Genomic DNA, 18,158 nt, shown 5'->3' on the forward strand with positions numbered 1-18,158 from the left:
TTCCTGCAGCTGTTTCATCTATTACCAGAATCGTAATGAGGTTATGGAGGCAGAAGCAAGAAATTCAGATAGTGCCTGTGTGTGCTGATAGCTTCTGGAGAGCTGGGCCTTTCAATTCCCCAAGGCTGCCTTGCTCTTAATATCCATATTTCCCCCACTCCATAAAGGTAACATCTGGGATGATAGATATACATTAGGGAAATTCTCAAATATTAATAATACATAAAGCATATCACATTAAGACGGCTGTCTGCTATTTTGTAAATAAAGCATATTCACTGTCTAGTGAAAAGCTCCGCAACTTTTGAATATACTTTTTGTATGAATTCCTTATAGTTTTTAATATTTGTTGTCAGTCAGTGAAAACGCTGATAAACAGTCCTGACCTAGTAACTTGGTGTATTTTTGTGAGATAAACCTAGCAGCTGCACATAACACTCTCCACCCCTCGACTCCTGAGTGACTTCTCTTACATTTAGACATGGTAACAAACCCTCAGCTGTGCGCAAGACCAGGTCGGGACAGGTTTTCAGCCACTCGATTTACGCAAAAGTTACATGGAGATTTGAAAAATGAAATTCATATTTACCGACGCATATACTCTCTACCACACTCTTTTGAAAGATATTGCTTGCAAATAAATTCTAGCTCTCCTAGCCGACGTCATTATTTTTTTCTAAAGTAATCTGAGGAACCTGGGAAAATCTATTACTTCAATTTGTTTAAGCAGGCTAGCTAAGCGCCGCACAATGCAGGGATGACGCCTTGTAGATATCCCCTAGGGGATGCTAATGTGGTCTCTGGTCTCCTGTTCTACAGAAATGCTTATTAGAGAAGTGGCCGATCCTTTGACTTTGGCAGGATGTAGGAATGTATATCACATTGTCTGTCAAATATCCTTTTTTGTATCCTCTTTTTTTTTTTTAGCCATTCAGCTATGGTTTTTATTGTATATGTAGATGACTGAACTTCATCCAAATATCCGATCTATCTTTAGAGTCCATGACCTCTTCAACTCTGTTTGAAGGCTCTAAAAAGTGTAAATGCTGCCCGTTACACAAAGCTCATGGTCATGTACAAGATGGGATAGAATATGAAGGACGGCCAGATGTGGTGATCGTTCAGCTTTTCACTGGACCTAAGCAACTACTAGAAAAAAGTAAAACTTCTACATAACTATAGCTCGATCAACTGTATACCACTAAAAAATACAATGAAAACCTCAAAACGCCACCTCTTTATCTAGACCAGATTTCATGTGACCGATTTACAGTTTCATCATATCCGATTTATATTAGACACTTTCTTCAAGAGGCCCATTTTTTTTTTTTATGTTGTTTTGGGTGGTCGTCCCAAAGAGGCATGACTGTTTGATTTTTGGAGTCACAATAAGTGTATTACTATGTACGCAGTTGGCAAAAAGTACAGCAAGCCCTCCCATTAGTTTGTCCCTTTTGAAGTCAGTTGGGAAAAGTGCACTAAATCTGCCGCAAAACAGCCGTGTGTGAATAGGAATTCACTTTACCAACACCCCACATCTGGTCACCGAGGTAAAATGTTGATGCTTGAAATTGCAGTAAAAATGTCTCCTGAGCAATGCAAGTGGATTATAATCTGAAGAACTGCGTTGTTCTCCACAATAAAGAACTATATGTATTTATCTAAATTCTCCAAGGTTTTGTATTCTCTGTACACACCACATGGGATGTGACCAGATGAAGCCACTGGCTAAATAAAAAAAACACCCGAAAAATTTCATTTTGCTACTTTCTCGACAGACCCTTAAGCGAGGAAGAAATATTGGATCTTAAGGAAAGGCACTACAACTCCATTACTGAGCGACAGAAAGATGACGATGTCAAGATACAGAATGAGGTAATGATCATTTCTTCCAGCGCCAAAATAGATGCAGTTGTTAGTTTGTGGCAAATACTCCGTAATACTAAACAAGGCTAATGTAATGATCCTAAATGACAAGTTGACTTGCAAAATTCAATATATTTCACTGTGTAATGTCTAAAGTATTACAACAACAAAAGATCACTTCCTCGCGGAACAGTTCACATCAAACTACAGCTGTTCATATAGAGTTTGTTTTCCTAGACTAAACTCTTCTGGGAAGGCTTTCCATCCAGATATCAGAATATGATTGTGAGCATTAGCCTTTCTTCAGCCAGTGATGCTCATATGGTGTGTGGTCAGGCCTGACTCTCAGTTGGCAGCTCAAATTATTCCAGAGGTGTCCTTTAAGGTCATGGCTTTGTATGGCTAAAGACCACACTTTTTTTCTTTGTTGGGATATAGCCTTCCCTAAGGGATATCACAATTGTGGAAACGCATCACTCTAGAGAGTTTTTCTTTAGCTCCATTGAGTTTTACACCAGCCGAGTTGATGCTTGGCATTGCACATGGGGACATCAGGCTTTTGTGCATTTGCTTGCCAGGCAAAATTTAATCTCAAGGAAAAGTTCATATGTTTCTTATGCTAGAGCTGCTTCCAGAGGCAGCATGGAACTTGGTGGTGGGCTTTACAAGATAGAAGATCGTTACACACAATGGGGGGAATTAATTAAATACTATACACCATTTTTTCTGGCATAGAAAAGCTGCAATTTGCGCAAAAGTTTTAAATTGCACAAACCTGTTGCGACTTTTTATCCTATATGCTACTCCCACCACCTTTAAAAAAAAACTGAAAAGTGGGCGGGGCTTAGCAAGATAAGCAGGACCACCCGCAGGCAGACAAATTTAGTATGTTACTCCATAAATTGGTGTAAATTATAGGTCAAATCTAGGCAAACTCATAGCTGGCGTAGATTTCACTTTGTGGTGCATGGACAGGCCAAGATGCAACAAATCTATTAAGAGGTATCCGCTTCTTAATTTGGCGCATCTTACTCCTGCAATCTCCAGTCTAAGAATGGTATATGAAATGCCAGTCTTGGTAAATCTGGCCCAATGTTTGGTGAGTTTGTGGCCTACCACTTTGCTCCTTTTAATAACTGCATACTTTACCAGGATAACTAGCAGGCCAGATATGTAAAACTGACTTGCTGGAAAGATGACATCCCATGACCGTGTCATGTTCAGGGTAGGTGACCACATGCCAGATTTTGCTGCGGATTTCACCCCTCTATATTCAAAGGGGTGAAATCCTCTTGTAAAAATCTGCAACAGAAATTAAGGGTAAGTTTTTGCAACGGAAATCTTGTTTTGATTTGATGCAGATCGTCGACCTCAAATTTTGCCCACATCTGTATTGAAAGTCTACAGCAATTCCGCTACGTGTGAACATAGCCTTAAAATCCGTAAGCGGTACTGTAATTCATTGCAGATTTTCTGTGCGCAAGTCCGCACGGAAAAAAGGCTGCATTTTCGCCTCGTGTGGACCCGGCCTAAAAGTCACTAAGCTCCTAATTACAACCGATTCTGCTGCTTCTGTTAATTTTTGGGGAGATTGCATGGTTGTATTCTTGATTTTATTGATCTTGCCATGGCTGGACACATTTATTACAGGCACGCTTTTTTTTTTTTTTTTTTTATTACTACTTTACAAAAACAGTGCATACAACTAGGGCTGGGCAATTATGACCTAAATCAAAATCACGATTAATTGATCCTGTAAACTCGATTACAATTATTTAGGCTACACACCCTTTTGCATGTCACGCCCCCTATTTACATGCTACGCCATTAAATTAATATTTATCCCCTGAGCCAGCTGTATACTACTGTATATAATATACCCCTATAGCTGCCCCCCACACATTATAATGCCCCTATAACTGCCTCCACAGTATAATGCCCTTATATCTAGCCCCACACAGTATAATGCCCCTCATAGCTGCCCCCACACAGTATAATGCCCCTCATAGCTGCCCCCACACAGTATAATGCCCCTCATAGCTGCCCCCACACAGTATAATGCCCCCCCATAACTGCCCTCCACACAGTATAATACCCCATAACTGCCTCTACATAGGATAATGCCTCTACATAGTATAATGCCTCTATAACTGACTTCCACGCAGTATAACACCCCCATAGCTGCCCTCACACAGTATAATGCCCCCATATATGCACCCCATGCTCTATAATGCTTGCACAGCTGCTCCCAATAGTGCCTGATAAAAATAATAATATATATATACAGGGTGGGCCATTTATATGGATACACCTAAATAAAATGGGAATGGTTCGTGATATTAACTTCCTGTTTGTGGCACATTAGTATATGGGAGGGGGGAAACTTTTCAAGCTGGGTGTTGACCATGGTGGCCATTTTGAAGTCGGCCATTTTGTATCCAACTTTCGTTTTTTCAATGGGAAGAGGGTCATGTGACACATCAAACTTATCGAGAATTTCACAAGAAAAACAATGGTGTGCTTGGTTTTAACGTTACTTTATTCTTTCATGAGTTATTTACAAGTTTGTGACCACTTATAAAATGTGTTCAAAGTGCTGCCCATTGTGTTGGATTGTCAATGCAACCCTCTTCTCCCACTCTTCACACACTGATAGCAAGACCGCAGAAGAAATGCTAGCACAGGCTTCCAGTATCCGTAGTTTCAGTTGCTGCACATCTCGTATCTTCACAGCATAGACAATTGCCTTCAGATGACCCCAAAGATAAAAGTCTAAGGGGGTCAGATCAGGAGGCAGTTCTTCTGCGGTGTTGCTGTGTGTGTGTGTGTGTGTGTGTGTGTGTGTGTGTGTGTGTGTGTGTGTGTGTGTATGTGTATATGTATATGTGTGTATATATATATATATATAACTTTCCCCTAACCCCGTTTCAATGACGAGTGGAGGGGATCCCTCTGATCTGTGCGGCTCGGCGCAGACCGGCGTGATGTCGCTTCTTCGCGTCTGGTGCTACATAGTGAATGGTAGAGCACTGACCTTACAGTCCCCTGCTCTACCATTTGGATTCAACTGTATCTGCGTCCTGAAGATGCAGATACAGTTTAAAACTGGAGAAAATAATTGATAAAACTGAAATTTGCAAGATGACCTTGATTTGTGCTGAATTTCGATTTTGATTTTTTTTTCGATTCATTGCACAGCCCTTTTTCCTGAAAAAGCCAACCTCTATTTTACGGTATATCGTAGAGGAACCTACATATGTACTTTATAACCAGGAGTGATCCAGTAAAACACACTGTTTTATATAATTCTATGTCTGCTGCCCCATAAACACAATACAGGTTGCAGAAAACACCTTCCTGTATTCTGATGAGGAAAATCGACTCCTAAAGGAAAAGATAATTGGAATAAGTGAGAAACTGCTATTATTTGGCTGCATTCAGATGGCTGTAATACGGATCGGTACGGGATATGTATATATTTAGTGTTCTTTAGTATTGCACCCATTAAATGGCGCCTCAAGCTGGAGTCTGGGGGCGCATTTCAAAAGAGTGCGCTGTATTTTATTTACGTCACTTTGGCCTGATTATTTGCCAGAGGGAATTTGAGCCGCTACCAATCAAGCTGGGAGATGATGCAATTAGAACAACCCCGCTGAATCACATTATAAAGCACATCTTTATGGCTCTGCTCACACTGCCCTCAAAAGCTTATTTGGAAGAGTCTGTCGGAAATCTCGGCAGGATTGATGGAAAGAATAGCGCTGCATGCAGTGCTATTCTTCAGTCAATATGACGGAAACCATGATTGCACATGAGTGACCCCATTACAAGTCAATGGGTGCCCTCGGGCGCCAGTGGTATCTGCCCAGGGACAGATCTGGCAGAGTGTTGCGGCTTCCGTTCTAAAAGGAACAGTCGTATGAACTCAGCCTTAGATGCTCTTTATTAAATGAGATTGACAGTGCTCTAATTCCATAGGCAAGAGAGAATATGAACAGTCTGTTATCAAGACTAGTGCAAGGGAAATGTGAAGTAGTTGCCCATAGCAACCTTTTAGTCCCGGGCTCTCATTTTTCAAAGCTCTTTTTGAAAATGTAAGCTGCATTCTATATTGGCAGTGTGGCCAACTCCTCCCTAGAAGAGCCCATTAATGCACAGTCGAGTCACATTATTATGACCACCAGCCAATATCCAGAATAGCGGACGTGTGCAGCTGGGACAGCAGCTAGATGGGCTGGGAGTGACTCAATAAGGTGCTGCTAGGTTGTCTCAGGTATCTGGAGCCATGCTGATTGCCGAGCATCCCACATTTACTTGTGGGTGCGTGATGAAGAATCCGTAGAGCGAAAAAGACTATCGAGGTGGTCCGTCAATTGGGTTAAAGTCCGGCGAATTAGGGGCCAGGGAAGTACTTAGAAGTCTTGGTCGTGCTCTTCCAACCACTGTCCGGCCGATACCGCGGGATGTTGGCTGTTAGCTGCAGCCGACGGCTGTTGGTGATTGTGTAGGCACAACTCCTGTGCCGGCACCATCACGAAGATGTAATACTACGGCGGTTTGTGGGAACGACCCACTCACCACGACAAACTATTTAGTTATGGGGTGGGAATTGGTTAACCGCTTTAAAAAATACTATTTTGTTACAATGGTCTCGAAGGGCTGATTACAGGGTGTCCTCTGCTGCAATTTGTGCTGTAACACAAGTGTTCAATTTCCATACAGTGCCACAGCAGGGAAAATAAAGTGTTATGCAGTAATATATGGAAATGCCTTGTCCTGCAGAGCAAGTGCCACTCTTTGTAGCTGCTCTCTGCTCTGGCAAATTCATGAGGGTCCTGAATGGGAGAGTCAGACCGTTCTATTAACTTAAAATTCCCTAATAGTTTTCTAAATCAGAAGACCCCCTTTAACTTTTACGAAGACTTTGTGTTACTTTAATGTCTAACATGTGAGACCTGCACAGCCATTGTGTGTGCTATGTGCAGCCCTGGACCTTCAAGAAGTGGACACCCCTTACTAGCTGTGCAAACACGTTTTCCTATTGTAATACGCAGTTTATTGTAAAATAAAACCATGTGACCGTTATGTTGTCTACCTGCTAAGAATGTTAATTACACACGTGAGTATGTGGTAAATGTGATGTGCAATACTGGAGAGGTGGTCATCACCACTGTAGACTCTGCCTTTTTTGTCAGTGTTTTCTTTAAACGAATGCAATAGTGAATACATTTATATGTACGATTAATGTGTATTATATATCTGATGCAAAATAAGTATTTTATCTCACTCCAGTGCTGGATTCTCAGCTATACTGCTCGTTACTGCTGTATAATGTGCTTTTATGTTGCTGCAGCTTATATATATATATATATATATATATATATATATATATATATATATATATATAATAGAGATATATATATATATGATAGAGATAGGAAAGCTGGATCTCCTCTTCTATGTGTGCAGTGTATAGATGACATGATAGCCGTCCACAAGCTCCGGGAAAACTGACAAATAGAGAGAGAACAGAGTGGAAAACTGCCAAAAAATGCAGAATACAAGTCACAAAGTTGCCAGAAATAGTATTATTCCTTATGTACATAGATATGATAACTTCTTCTGAAAAGTCACTGGAGGGTTATTTATACTAAGGGAAACTCCAGTGAAAAACCTTCTTTTAGCATGACCTTTCTCGCCTGTACTCATGATGTTTGATACTACTGCTGTCTATTATAGGTTTCTGAATAATACGATATAAGGTAGAATATAACTAAGCAACAAAAGGAATGCACTGGGTTATTAACACATCTCTTCTTTGCCCTGTGTATTCTGCTATTGTCACTGAATCTCCCTGAGGCTTCTTTCTGTCGATCATATAAAGTCATTGCAAGTGAAGATCTCTGGTATAGTGAATGTGATGCTTGGTTAGTGGGTGGCTAGGTATGATTTCTTACCTCTGCTGGAGTTCCTCTTTTCATACATGTGCCTTCCTGGGACTTTGTACTACACATCTCATGGAACCAGCCTGAGTTGAGTACTCCTTTTTGACATGGTACATTTATTCTGCTGAAAGTAGCCATTAGACTCTTGGTAGCCTGTGGCTAAAAAGGATGAACTTGTTCAGCAATAATACTTGGTCATGGAAATTTTGCTTAGTTGCTACTAAGGGGCCTGATCTGCACCAAGAATGCATTCCCAACGCCATTATACCACCACTACCAGCAAGTGCACAAGTGATTTTACATTAAATTAGCCAATGAATCACTTTGTAGGATGATGATGATAATTTCCATACTATAGTCAGAATATAAGGTATGGATGACTTCCATGTATTCTTCATGCTTCTATAAGGCTTTGTTTACACTGGCATTATGGTTTCTGGTTTTTAAGGATCTATGACAGATCCTGACTGATCCCAATGACTTCTAATGGAATCAGGCAGGCTTTCACCAGGTTTCCATAATTTTTTTTTACCAGGCAGAATTCTACTGCAGACTGCTGTCCGTAGCAATCGAAATCTAATGGTTAAAGGTTCTGTTCTCATTCATGTTTCTTCCAGTTCCATCTGGGTTCCTGTATTTTGGACAGAAAGAATAGCGCAGTCTGCAAAGACACCAGAACCTTGATGGAAATCTGACAGACCCCATTATAAGTCCATGGGATCCGTCAGGATTCATTGGAACCCGTTTAAAAATGAATCTGTCATGGCTCTATTCAGAACTGAAGCTATGATAGTATTGTGAACAAAGCCTTAGGCCCTGTTCACACTGAGTTTTTTGCCGGCAGAAAATTCTGCCTCAAAATTCTGTTTGGATTTTTGAGGCAGATTTTGATCTGCCTGCATGCTGTTTTTCGCTCGCGCCCATTGAGCATGGGCAAAAACAGCGAAATACGATTTCTCTGTCTCCCATTGATGTCAAGATAGAGTATTTCGCTTCTTTTTCCCGCGAGTGTTTGTTTTTTTCCACTCGCGGGAAAAAAACGCCTCCGCCTCCCATTGAAATCAATGGGAGGCATTTTCGGACATTTTTTGGTGTGTTTTCCGACGCGGTTTCCGCGTCAAAAAACGTGTAAAAAATAAACTGTGTGAACAGGGCCTAATTCTTCGCAAAAATGCCTCATTCCTGCAACGTTAAAGCAAAACTCTACTGATAACCATAAATGTCCCACATTCTTTAATACTTTTCTTTTTTCAGTTTACAGCTTGTTCTAAAATACTCTTTTGCAAATCAATGACCCAACCCAGGTTTCTAAAGAACTGAAATGTATGGTCTTGATGTGTTTTGCTAGAGTAAATATGGATGTGAAAACAGCAATGTTATATAATGCATTAATCTTCCTGCGCTGGGCTTGCTTGTTTACATTTCCAGTAAAATACTACGTATATTGTGTGAAGATTCCAGTGTATACTGGCTCAGTTCTCAGCAACAAAGAAAATAATGAACTATTACCATCCTAGAAATATTTAACTTTGTCTTCAGATGTATAAATAGGGCTAGGCTTTACACACACAGATTTTACCCACTAATCAATATTGGGAAAATTGGTCTCTACTGATCGTTTATGTAGTGGGATGTATGGTTGGGGTAGGAAGCAAATTGTGCATACAAAAAAAAACAACCAACGGTTTTCCTATCTTGGCTAAATAAAACCTCCCATTATAGTCTTCTCAGAGACTAATATTTACAGTAGTCCTAAAGATTTTGGCCAACAATTCCAATTGCCCCATACCATTCTTGATTTGTTCAAGCAAACTACCACGTAAAACTTGATGGCTTGCAAAGATGAGTGGCTGTCTGACACTGCATGCACTGCTTATCTTAGGGAAACAATAGAATGGGACACGGGAACTCCATCTTGTCAAATGTATTCTCCAACCCCCGGCTTGGGCATTGGAGGGGGGGGGGGGGTCTATGGGCAGCTCCCATATACAAGTATCCAACAAAATGTATCTAGTGTATATGGGCATATTTACATTGTTAAAATATTTGTGATTATCATCATAAAAAAAAAAAATAGGCAGGTGAGAGATATTTATGGATCAGTCCATTACATTCGAAATATATCACTGCAACAAATCAGTTTGCATGCATTATGCAATATTTGCTCTGTGTAAATGCATCGGTCGGTAGGCAACATTAAATCTAAGATTAGTCAATTCATAGTATTACTTCTGTTCTGGGCTAAAAATCCAGCTTGGCTGCAAATGGATTGTAATATGCATATCTAAGCCTTTGTACATATACCAGGTGGCATCCCTAGTACCACCAAGTGCAACAAGTAACGGTCCTAAGATCAGGTCTTGTGGAGAGGGTTGTCGGTATTCAAATCTGGAAATACAAATTAGGCTGTCTGCGATTTTTCGCTTATTTGTCCATAAAAAAGCAAGCTGTAGTCCTTCTTGGAAGAAACTTTTCACAGAACCTGTTAAAGAGGACCTCTCACTAAGTCATATAAGATGAACTGGTTAACTGACCTAAATTGCGCTGTCTCCCTGATTCCTATGCCTTTTTGTTTTTTTCATGCCCCCCCCTCCCATTGCAGAGATATGGCCTACTGTTGTGTTGCCTCCCTATATGCTAATTTGCTGTAGTTAGCCAACAGGTTGGAGCTAGCTTCCCTGCCTCTGATGCTGACCATTCAGCGCGAGGCAGCTTGAGGGTAGTTCACGCCCTGTTGGCTCCCTCTATTCTAATTTGCGGTTAGTGAACACAACAGTGGGCGATATATCTGGAACAGGATTTTACCTTTTGCCGAGTATAGACTCAATGTTAATGAAAAATGGAGCTTTACTTACTATATTTCTACTTTGATATAAATGCACGTGTTACTTGAAGTGGTGTAGGTATAATTATAATTTTTTTTGTTTGCATGTATTCATTTTTCCCTACGTTCTGTTATAATAGTAGGGGCAGCTAGACAGGTTCTCATTTTGTTAACCCTTATTATTTTGTTCATATGCAGTTAGCCTTACAGGAGGAGAAGTTAAGACTAGAAGAAGAGACTTTATATGCTGCAAAGCGTGAAGCTGCCAGGTCAGCCAAGCAGAAAAAGATTTTGGAGGTGAGGGAATGGGAACCCCACTATTATAGCTAATATTTTATAACTAGCACAAAATATTTTGAATGAATGTTAAGCATCTGGTTACTCAAAGCACCAATGTACTAACCTACAGAAATACAACTGCAAAACTGAAACGGATTGGTTGCCTTCCCGACTATCTTGGCAAATGTTTGACGGCCTCTGCAGAGACTGAGCTTTAAGCCTGTCTAATACCACCACTCTGTTGTAAACTGCATATAATGCTGATTTAATTTAGATTTTTACTTTATCATGTACTGATCTTTATTTATAGCATAGAACTGCTTTCATCATTCTGCTACTTCTAGCATCTTAGTACTGACCTCACGTTTCCAAGCCGCTCCTGTTGGTTCAGTGTCTTTATGTAGCTGCTTTGCTGTTGTGTATTCTGGGAGAATTCAGGCGCTTTAATCACTCAACTCCAAAGCTTTCTTTGTTATTATTGTATTTATTTGAAGGAACGTTATCCAATAACCATCATCCATGTGGGAAAGCAACTACCCACCTTAAGGGGTTTCTGAGATTTGCCCCATAACGCTGCTGACCATCTAACATATTTAGATTTTTGTTACTCTTTCATATCCAACCAAAGCCATTGTTTTATTTGGTATAATTTATAGATACAAATCAAAAGGCTGTTCAAATAATACTTGGCTTATAGAACACCGTGCTTCTATATATTTACCATGCAAACTGAGAGGTAGTACTATTGGGCTCCTAGATCCCTCCTCTACTCCATACATACAATGGGGGGTAGCGATGGAGTGGATTACTTTTTACTACCCTGAATGCTGGTTGATCAGCTTTTAGTAAGTTAACCAGCTGCCTATGAACACATCAAGTTCTCTTACAGGATAGAGACCAGCGGTCTGTCCACATAATCAATGGATGATGGTGTTCGTTTTAGACTCTCCTCAAATAAAATGGCTATTAGGAAGTATGGAAATCATAGGAAGTCGTGAACAAACCAATAATCAAAGAGTATATTTGTAAAGCATTATTCAAAACCTGCTTTATGCTTCTTTCAGCTGACTAACTTAGCAATTGTTACAATATAATTTTCTCTTTTAGCAACACCGATTACAGTGGTTAAGGCAGAAAGCTCAAGCTGCTAAAAATGGAGAGAGGTAATGTTATACTGTCAATGATCTGTAGCCTATTCATATATAATATACAGTAGCTGTTTCTTCCTTCTTTTACCTGTAAGGCCTCATGCACACGACCGTAGCCATGTGCACGGGTGGGATTTACGAGTCGGCCGGCAGCGGACTGTCAGCCGCGAGCCGTCCGCAAATCGCGGGCCATTCACATGGCCGCGGCCATTATTTTCAATAAGCCTGGAACACGGCCGTAATAAGGCATGCCCGTTCTTTCTGCGGTCTATGCTCCCGGGCCATGCATGGACCGTGAAAACCACGGTCGCGTGCATGGCCCCATAGTAATGAATGGGGCCGCAATTCTCCCGTGGATTTTCGGGGGAATTGCGGCCGCAAAAGCACGTTCGTGTGCATGGGGCCTAACTCAGTTGTGGGTATCTGTCGGCCTTGGTGTCACATGTGTCCCTTAAAGGGAACCTGTCGCCAACAGTTCACCTATTGAACTTATCCCTCACTGGCCGCTGCTATCAAAAGTTCATTGCCGTTTTCCCCTCTCCTAAACTCCTCCACGACTGTAAATAACGGTCTGCAAACATTTTGCGCCTTTTATCGTAATAATCCGGTATCCCTTTGTGCGCACACACCAGAAGAGGACATCAATGCTTAAGCGCGGGATTTTGTGTGCTGGGGGAAGGAGAGGAGCTGTCAATCAAAATGAATGAAGATTTGACTCTCTTCTGCTCATTAGCATACGGTGTGGGAACACTAAAAACGGAATACTAAAGCTACAGAGCCGACTAAGAAGACAATTCTAGGTTATATAGAAATGCTTTTTCACCCACTACCACCAGGTATTGCTGGTTTTATAGGTGAAATGCTGGTGACCGGTTCCTTTTAAGTGCTTGCACTGAAGAAAATATATTTTACTATAGACTACCATATAGGATTATTTTGTGTAAACCTCATCATTCGTCCTGTGTGTCTAGCTGCACGTGCATAATCACCCTTCACTATAGTGTCCAACAGAAATAGATGGGTGTTCTCGCGTCAGAACGCTTTTTCCTGCATCTCCATAGATTATAACATGTGGACACCTCTTCCTGTCAGGAAACATGGGACATTGAGTGCACTGTGTGGCCCTTGGTGTCTAGGGTTGCATATGAGGCCTCATTAATGTGGTGCTTTGGCCACAACTAAAGTAAGGCTCTGTTAATATCTGCTCTCATTTCCTTATCCTGTTCCATCATAAGAACAGAATAGCGAAAAACCAGAAGCACTGGATCTAATGATTGGCACCAACAGCGCCTGATTGAACCCATAAACTTTAATTGGTTCTGTCAGGTTTCTATAATTTTCTAGACAAAATTGCGTTGAATGCTGTGCTATTTTTTTACAGAGTTTGCGACGCAGTTGTGAAAACCGCCTTATGCTGCCATCTACACCCCAATAATAAAATCTGAAAATTCCTCACTATGTCTGCACATTGGTTGTAATTTTTTTTATAATTCAGAAGCTCTTGTTTTAATGAATGCCTTGAATACACACACATATTAATGACTATTCTGTGGTTACTCATTACAGCTCGGTAGCAGAAGATTTTGAATCCTATTTGCGAAATGTGAGATCACAGTATGAATCGGTCAGGAGTAGCAGTAAGTAAACCGTGTTTTTTTTTTTTTTTTTCCTTTTCGGTTATTTTTCTTTTTTTTGTTGTTCTAGCAATACCTCCCTTAAAGGAAATGTATCACCATTTTTTTTATACTAATGAAAATCTGTTTAAGTTTGATTGTATGTTTTTCTTTATACGATTATGGGGGCAGTCATCTTGCCTGAGCTGTAAACCACACTGCAGAGATTTGCTTTACAGCAGCCAAATGGATAGAAGAAACATCAATCAGAAAACAACCTATTGTCTTTTATGCGAGATTGTTGTGGCCATGCTATGTGACATTTGCAGAGGTCACACTGCAGGGCGGGGGAACAGTGGAGCTTTGCTTATCACCTATTGTCAACGGCGTGTTATGTGCCTCAAACCTTATAATAGTGGTTACATAAATCATCAGGTTGAAAAAAAAACAAAAACACGTCTATCAAGTCCAACCTATAATCCTACCGTATTGATCCAGAGGAAGGAAAAAACCCCTATGAGGCAGTTGCCAAATATTTATCAGAATAAATCGCTGGATCAACATCCTCAATCCATCAATCACATCTAGATAACTTGTGGCAGAGAGATTCATAATCTCACTGCTCTTAAAGTAAAGAAGCCACGTTTATGATGATGGTAAAACCTTCTTTAAATCTAGATTTAGTGGATGCGCTCTTGTCATGGTTACAGGCTTAAAGAGGCTCTGTCACCACATTATAAGTGCCCTATCTCTTACATAATGTGATCGGCGCTGATCACAGCAGTGGTTTTTATTTCGAAAAACAATCAATTTTGACGGAGTTCTGACCTATTTTAGCTTTATGCAAATGACTTTAATAGACAACTGGCCGTGTTTTTAGTTTTTGACCAAGTGGGCGTTGTAAAGAAGTGTATGACTTTGACCAATCCGCATCATACACTTCTCTCCATTCATGTACTCCGACATTGTGATCTGTCACTTACTCACACACAAACGTTACTGAAGTGCCTTGAGATTGAATGGACTTAATGACAGCAAGCGTGATCTCGCAAGGTCACGCTGTAAATGACAGCACAACGTGATCTCAATGTGCTGTGCTGTAAGTCCCACACAAACGTTACCGAAGTTTGGGATTGTGAATAGACATCGCGTCCTGGCTGGAGGCAATGTCTATTCACTCTCAAGGCACTTCGATAATGTTAACGTGTGAGTAAGTGACAGATCAAGATGTCTCAGTACATGAATGGAGAGAAGTGTATGATGCTGATTGGTCAGCGTCATACACTTCTCTTTACAACGCCCACTTGGTCAAAAAGTAAAAACATGTCCAGTTGTCTATTAAGAAAGTCATTAGCATAAAGCTGAAATAGGTCATAACTCCGTCAAAATTGATCGTTTTTCAAAATGAAAAACACTGCTGTGATCTACATTACAGCGCCGATCACAGTAGTAGATATAGGGCACTTATAATGTAGCGACAGAGCCTCTTTTAACCCCTTAAGGACGCAGCCTAGTTTGGGCCTTAAAGAGGCTCTGTCACCAGATTTTGCAACCCCTATCTGCTATTGCAGCAGATAGGCGCTGCAATGTAGATTACAGTAACGTTTTTATTTTTAAAAAACGAGCATTTTTGGCCAAGTTATGACCATTTTTGTAGTTATGCAAATGAGGCTTGCAAAAGTCCAAGTGGGTGTGTTTAAAAGTAAAAATCCAAGTGGGTGTGTATTATGTGCGTACATCGGGGCGTTTTTAATACTTTTACTAGCTGGGCGCTGTGAAGAGAAGTAACATCCTCTTCTCTTCAGAACGTCCAGCTTGTGACAGTGCAGATCTGTGACGTCACTCACAGGTCCTGCATCGTGACGGCCACATCGGCACCAGAGGCTACAGTTGATTCTGCAGCAGCATCAGCGTTTGCAGGTAAGTCGATCTTACCTGCAAACGCTGATGCTGCTGCAGAATCAACTGTAGCCTCTGCTGCCGATGTGGCCGTCACGATGCAGGACCTGTGAGTGACGTCACAGATCTGCACTGTCAGAAGCTGGGCGTTCTGAAGAGAAGAGGATGTTACTTCTCTTCACAGCGCCCAGCTAGTAAATGTATTAAAAACGCCCCGATGTACGCACCTAATACACGCCCACTTGGACTTTTACTTTTAAACACACCCACTTGGACTTTTGCAAGCCTCATTTGCATAATTACAAAAATGGTCATAACTTGGCCAAAAATGCTCGTTTTTTAAAAATAAAAACGTTACTGTAATCTACATTGCAGCGCCTATCTGCTGCAATAGCAGATAGGGGTTGCAAAATCTGGTGACAGAGCCTCTTTAAGGCTCAGAGCCCATTTTTCAAATCTGACATATTTCACTTTATGTGGTAATAACGTCGGAATGCTTAAACCTATCCAAGCGATTCTGAGATTGTTTTCTCGTGACACTTTGGGCTTCATGTTCGTGGTAAAATTTGGTCGATATATTCAGTCTTTATTTGTGAAAAATTGCAACATTTTGAGAAAATTTACAAAAAATAGCATTTTTCAGAATTTAAATGCATCTGCTTGAAAAACAGACGGTTATACCACCCAAAATAGTTACTAGTTCACATTTCCCATATGTCTACTTTAGATTGGCATCGTTTTTTGAACATTATTTTATTTTTCTTGGATGTTACAAGGCTTAGAACATAAACAGCAATTTCTCATATTCTTAAGAAAATTTCAAAAGCCTTTTTTTGAAGGTACCAGTTCAGTTCTGAAGTGGATTTGAGGGGCCTATGTATTAGAGACCCCCATAAAACACCCCATTTTAAAAACTAGACCCCTCAAAGTATTCAAAACAGCATATAGAAAGTTTTTTAACCCATCAGGCATTTCACAGGAATTAAAGCAAAGTGGAAATGAAATTTGCAAATTTCATTTTTTCTGCTGAATTTCAATTTTATTCAATTTTTTTCTGTAACAGAGAAGGTTTTACCAGAGAAATACAACTAAATATGTATTGTCCAGATTCTGCAGTTTTTAGAAATGTCCCACATGTGGCCCTACTGCGCTCGTGGACTAAAACACAAGCCCTAGAAGCAAAGAAGCACCTAGTGCATTTTGAGGCCTCTTTTTTTATTAGAATATATTTTAGGCAGCATGCCAGATTTGAAGAGGTGTTGAGGTATCAAAACAATGGAAACCCACCAGAAGTGACCCCATTTTGGAAATTACACCCCTCAAGGAATTCATTTATGGTTTTTGTTATCATTTTGACCACACATTTTTTTCACAGCACGTATTTGAATTGGGCTGTGAAATGAAAAAAATTATATTTTTTCCAATAAGATGTCATTTTTTATCAAAATTTCTTATTTTCACAAGGAACAACATACCCCATTTTGTTGCCCAATTTGTCCTTAGTGCGGCAATACCCCATTTGTGGTGATAAACTGCCGTTTGGGCCCATGGGAGGGCTCAGAAGGAAAGGACCACCATTTGGCCTACTGGAGCTTTTCTGTGCTAAGTCATGTATGCAGAAGCCCCTGAGGTACCAGTACAGTTGAAACCCGCGAGAAGTGACCCCATTTTAAAAACGACACCCCTTAAGACATTCATCTAGAGGTGTAGTGAGCATTTTGACCCCACAGGTACTGTGTAAAAGATAATGTGCAGCAGATGGTGCAGTGTGAGATTTGCAATTTTATATATATATATGCCATTTCAGTGTCCAATATATTGTGCCCAGCATGCGCCACCGGAGATATACACCCCTTAAATTGTAATGTGGGTTCTCCTGGGTACGGCAATACCCTACATGTGGCTGTTATCAGCTGCCTGGGCATACGGCAGGGCTCAGAAGGGAAAGATGAGGGGGGTAAGCTGTGCGGAGTGCATCAGGGTAAATTAAAAATCAAGGCATGTATGATACATTTTAAAACAATCTTTTATACAGAGCCTTGGTTTTTCGGGACACGTGTCACATTGGTATATTGTGTTCTTCCTTATCCCCCTTTTATAGCAGACTCTGCACCTCTTTTGACTCTTTCCCTTTCCACCGGTTTGGGGAACTTCTCCTGGAAAGTGTTGCCCTGGTACGATGCGTGTGGCCTCGCTTCCAGAAGTACTGGGTGCCCCCCCTTCCTGGTCCCTAAAGATTAGATCTTGAAATTCCAGGAAAGTTCCCGTCTGGCCTGCACATCGACGTAGCACGTACGCATTGTACAAAGCCATCTGTATGATGTGCCCGGCCAGCTTCTTATACCACACCGCATGGCGCTGTAGGGCTTCAGGACTTGATTTGACAAGTCCATCCCTCCCATGTACCTATTGTAGTCCAGGATGCAGTCTGGTTTGGGGGTGGCCTTTCCTTCATATATCCTAAATCTGTAGGTATACCCTGATGCACTCTCGCAGCTTATACATCTTCACGCCATACCTTGCCCTCTTACCCGGCAGGTACTGGCGGAATTGAACCCTCCCTTTAAAATGTACCAGGGACTCA

At 40.9% G+C, this 18,158-nt stretch overlaps 1 protein-coding gene across 2 annotated transcripts in view; it reads left to right on the forward strand.

Annotated features, from left to right (window-relative positions):
- The window catches only part of AP1AR (adaptor related protein complex 1 associated regulatory protein), a 64,020-nt gene that overhangs the window by 22,945 nt on the left and 22,917 nt on the right, over positions 1-18,158 (forward strand). The window contains exons 5-8 of one of the 2 annotated variants that reach the window (XM_075849737.1): positions 1,779-1,875; positions 10,834-10,932; positions 12,022-12,077; positions 13,629-13,699. In XM_075849737.1, the coding sequence (XP_075705852.1) occupies positions 1,779-1,875; positions 10,834-10,932; positions 12,022-12,077; positions 13,629-13,699 (323 nt within the window). The remainder of the gene's footprint in view (positions 1-1,778; positions 1,876-10,833; positions 10,933-12,021; positions 12,078-13,628; positions 13,700-18,158) is intronic. The other variant, XM_075849738.1, reaches the window with a different exon arrangement.

Source organism: Rhinoderma darwinii, chromosome 1, assembly GCF_050947455.1.
Source record: "Rhinoderma darwinii isolate aRhiDar2 chromosome 1, aRhiDar2.hap1, whole genome shotgun sequence".
In the NCBI taxonomy this organism is placed as follows: Eukaryota; Metazoa; Chordata; class Amphibia; order Anura; family Rhinodermatidae; genus Rhinoderma; species Rhinoderma darwinii.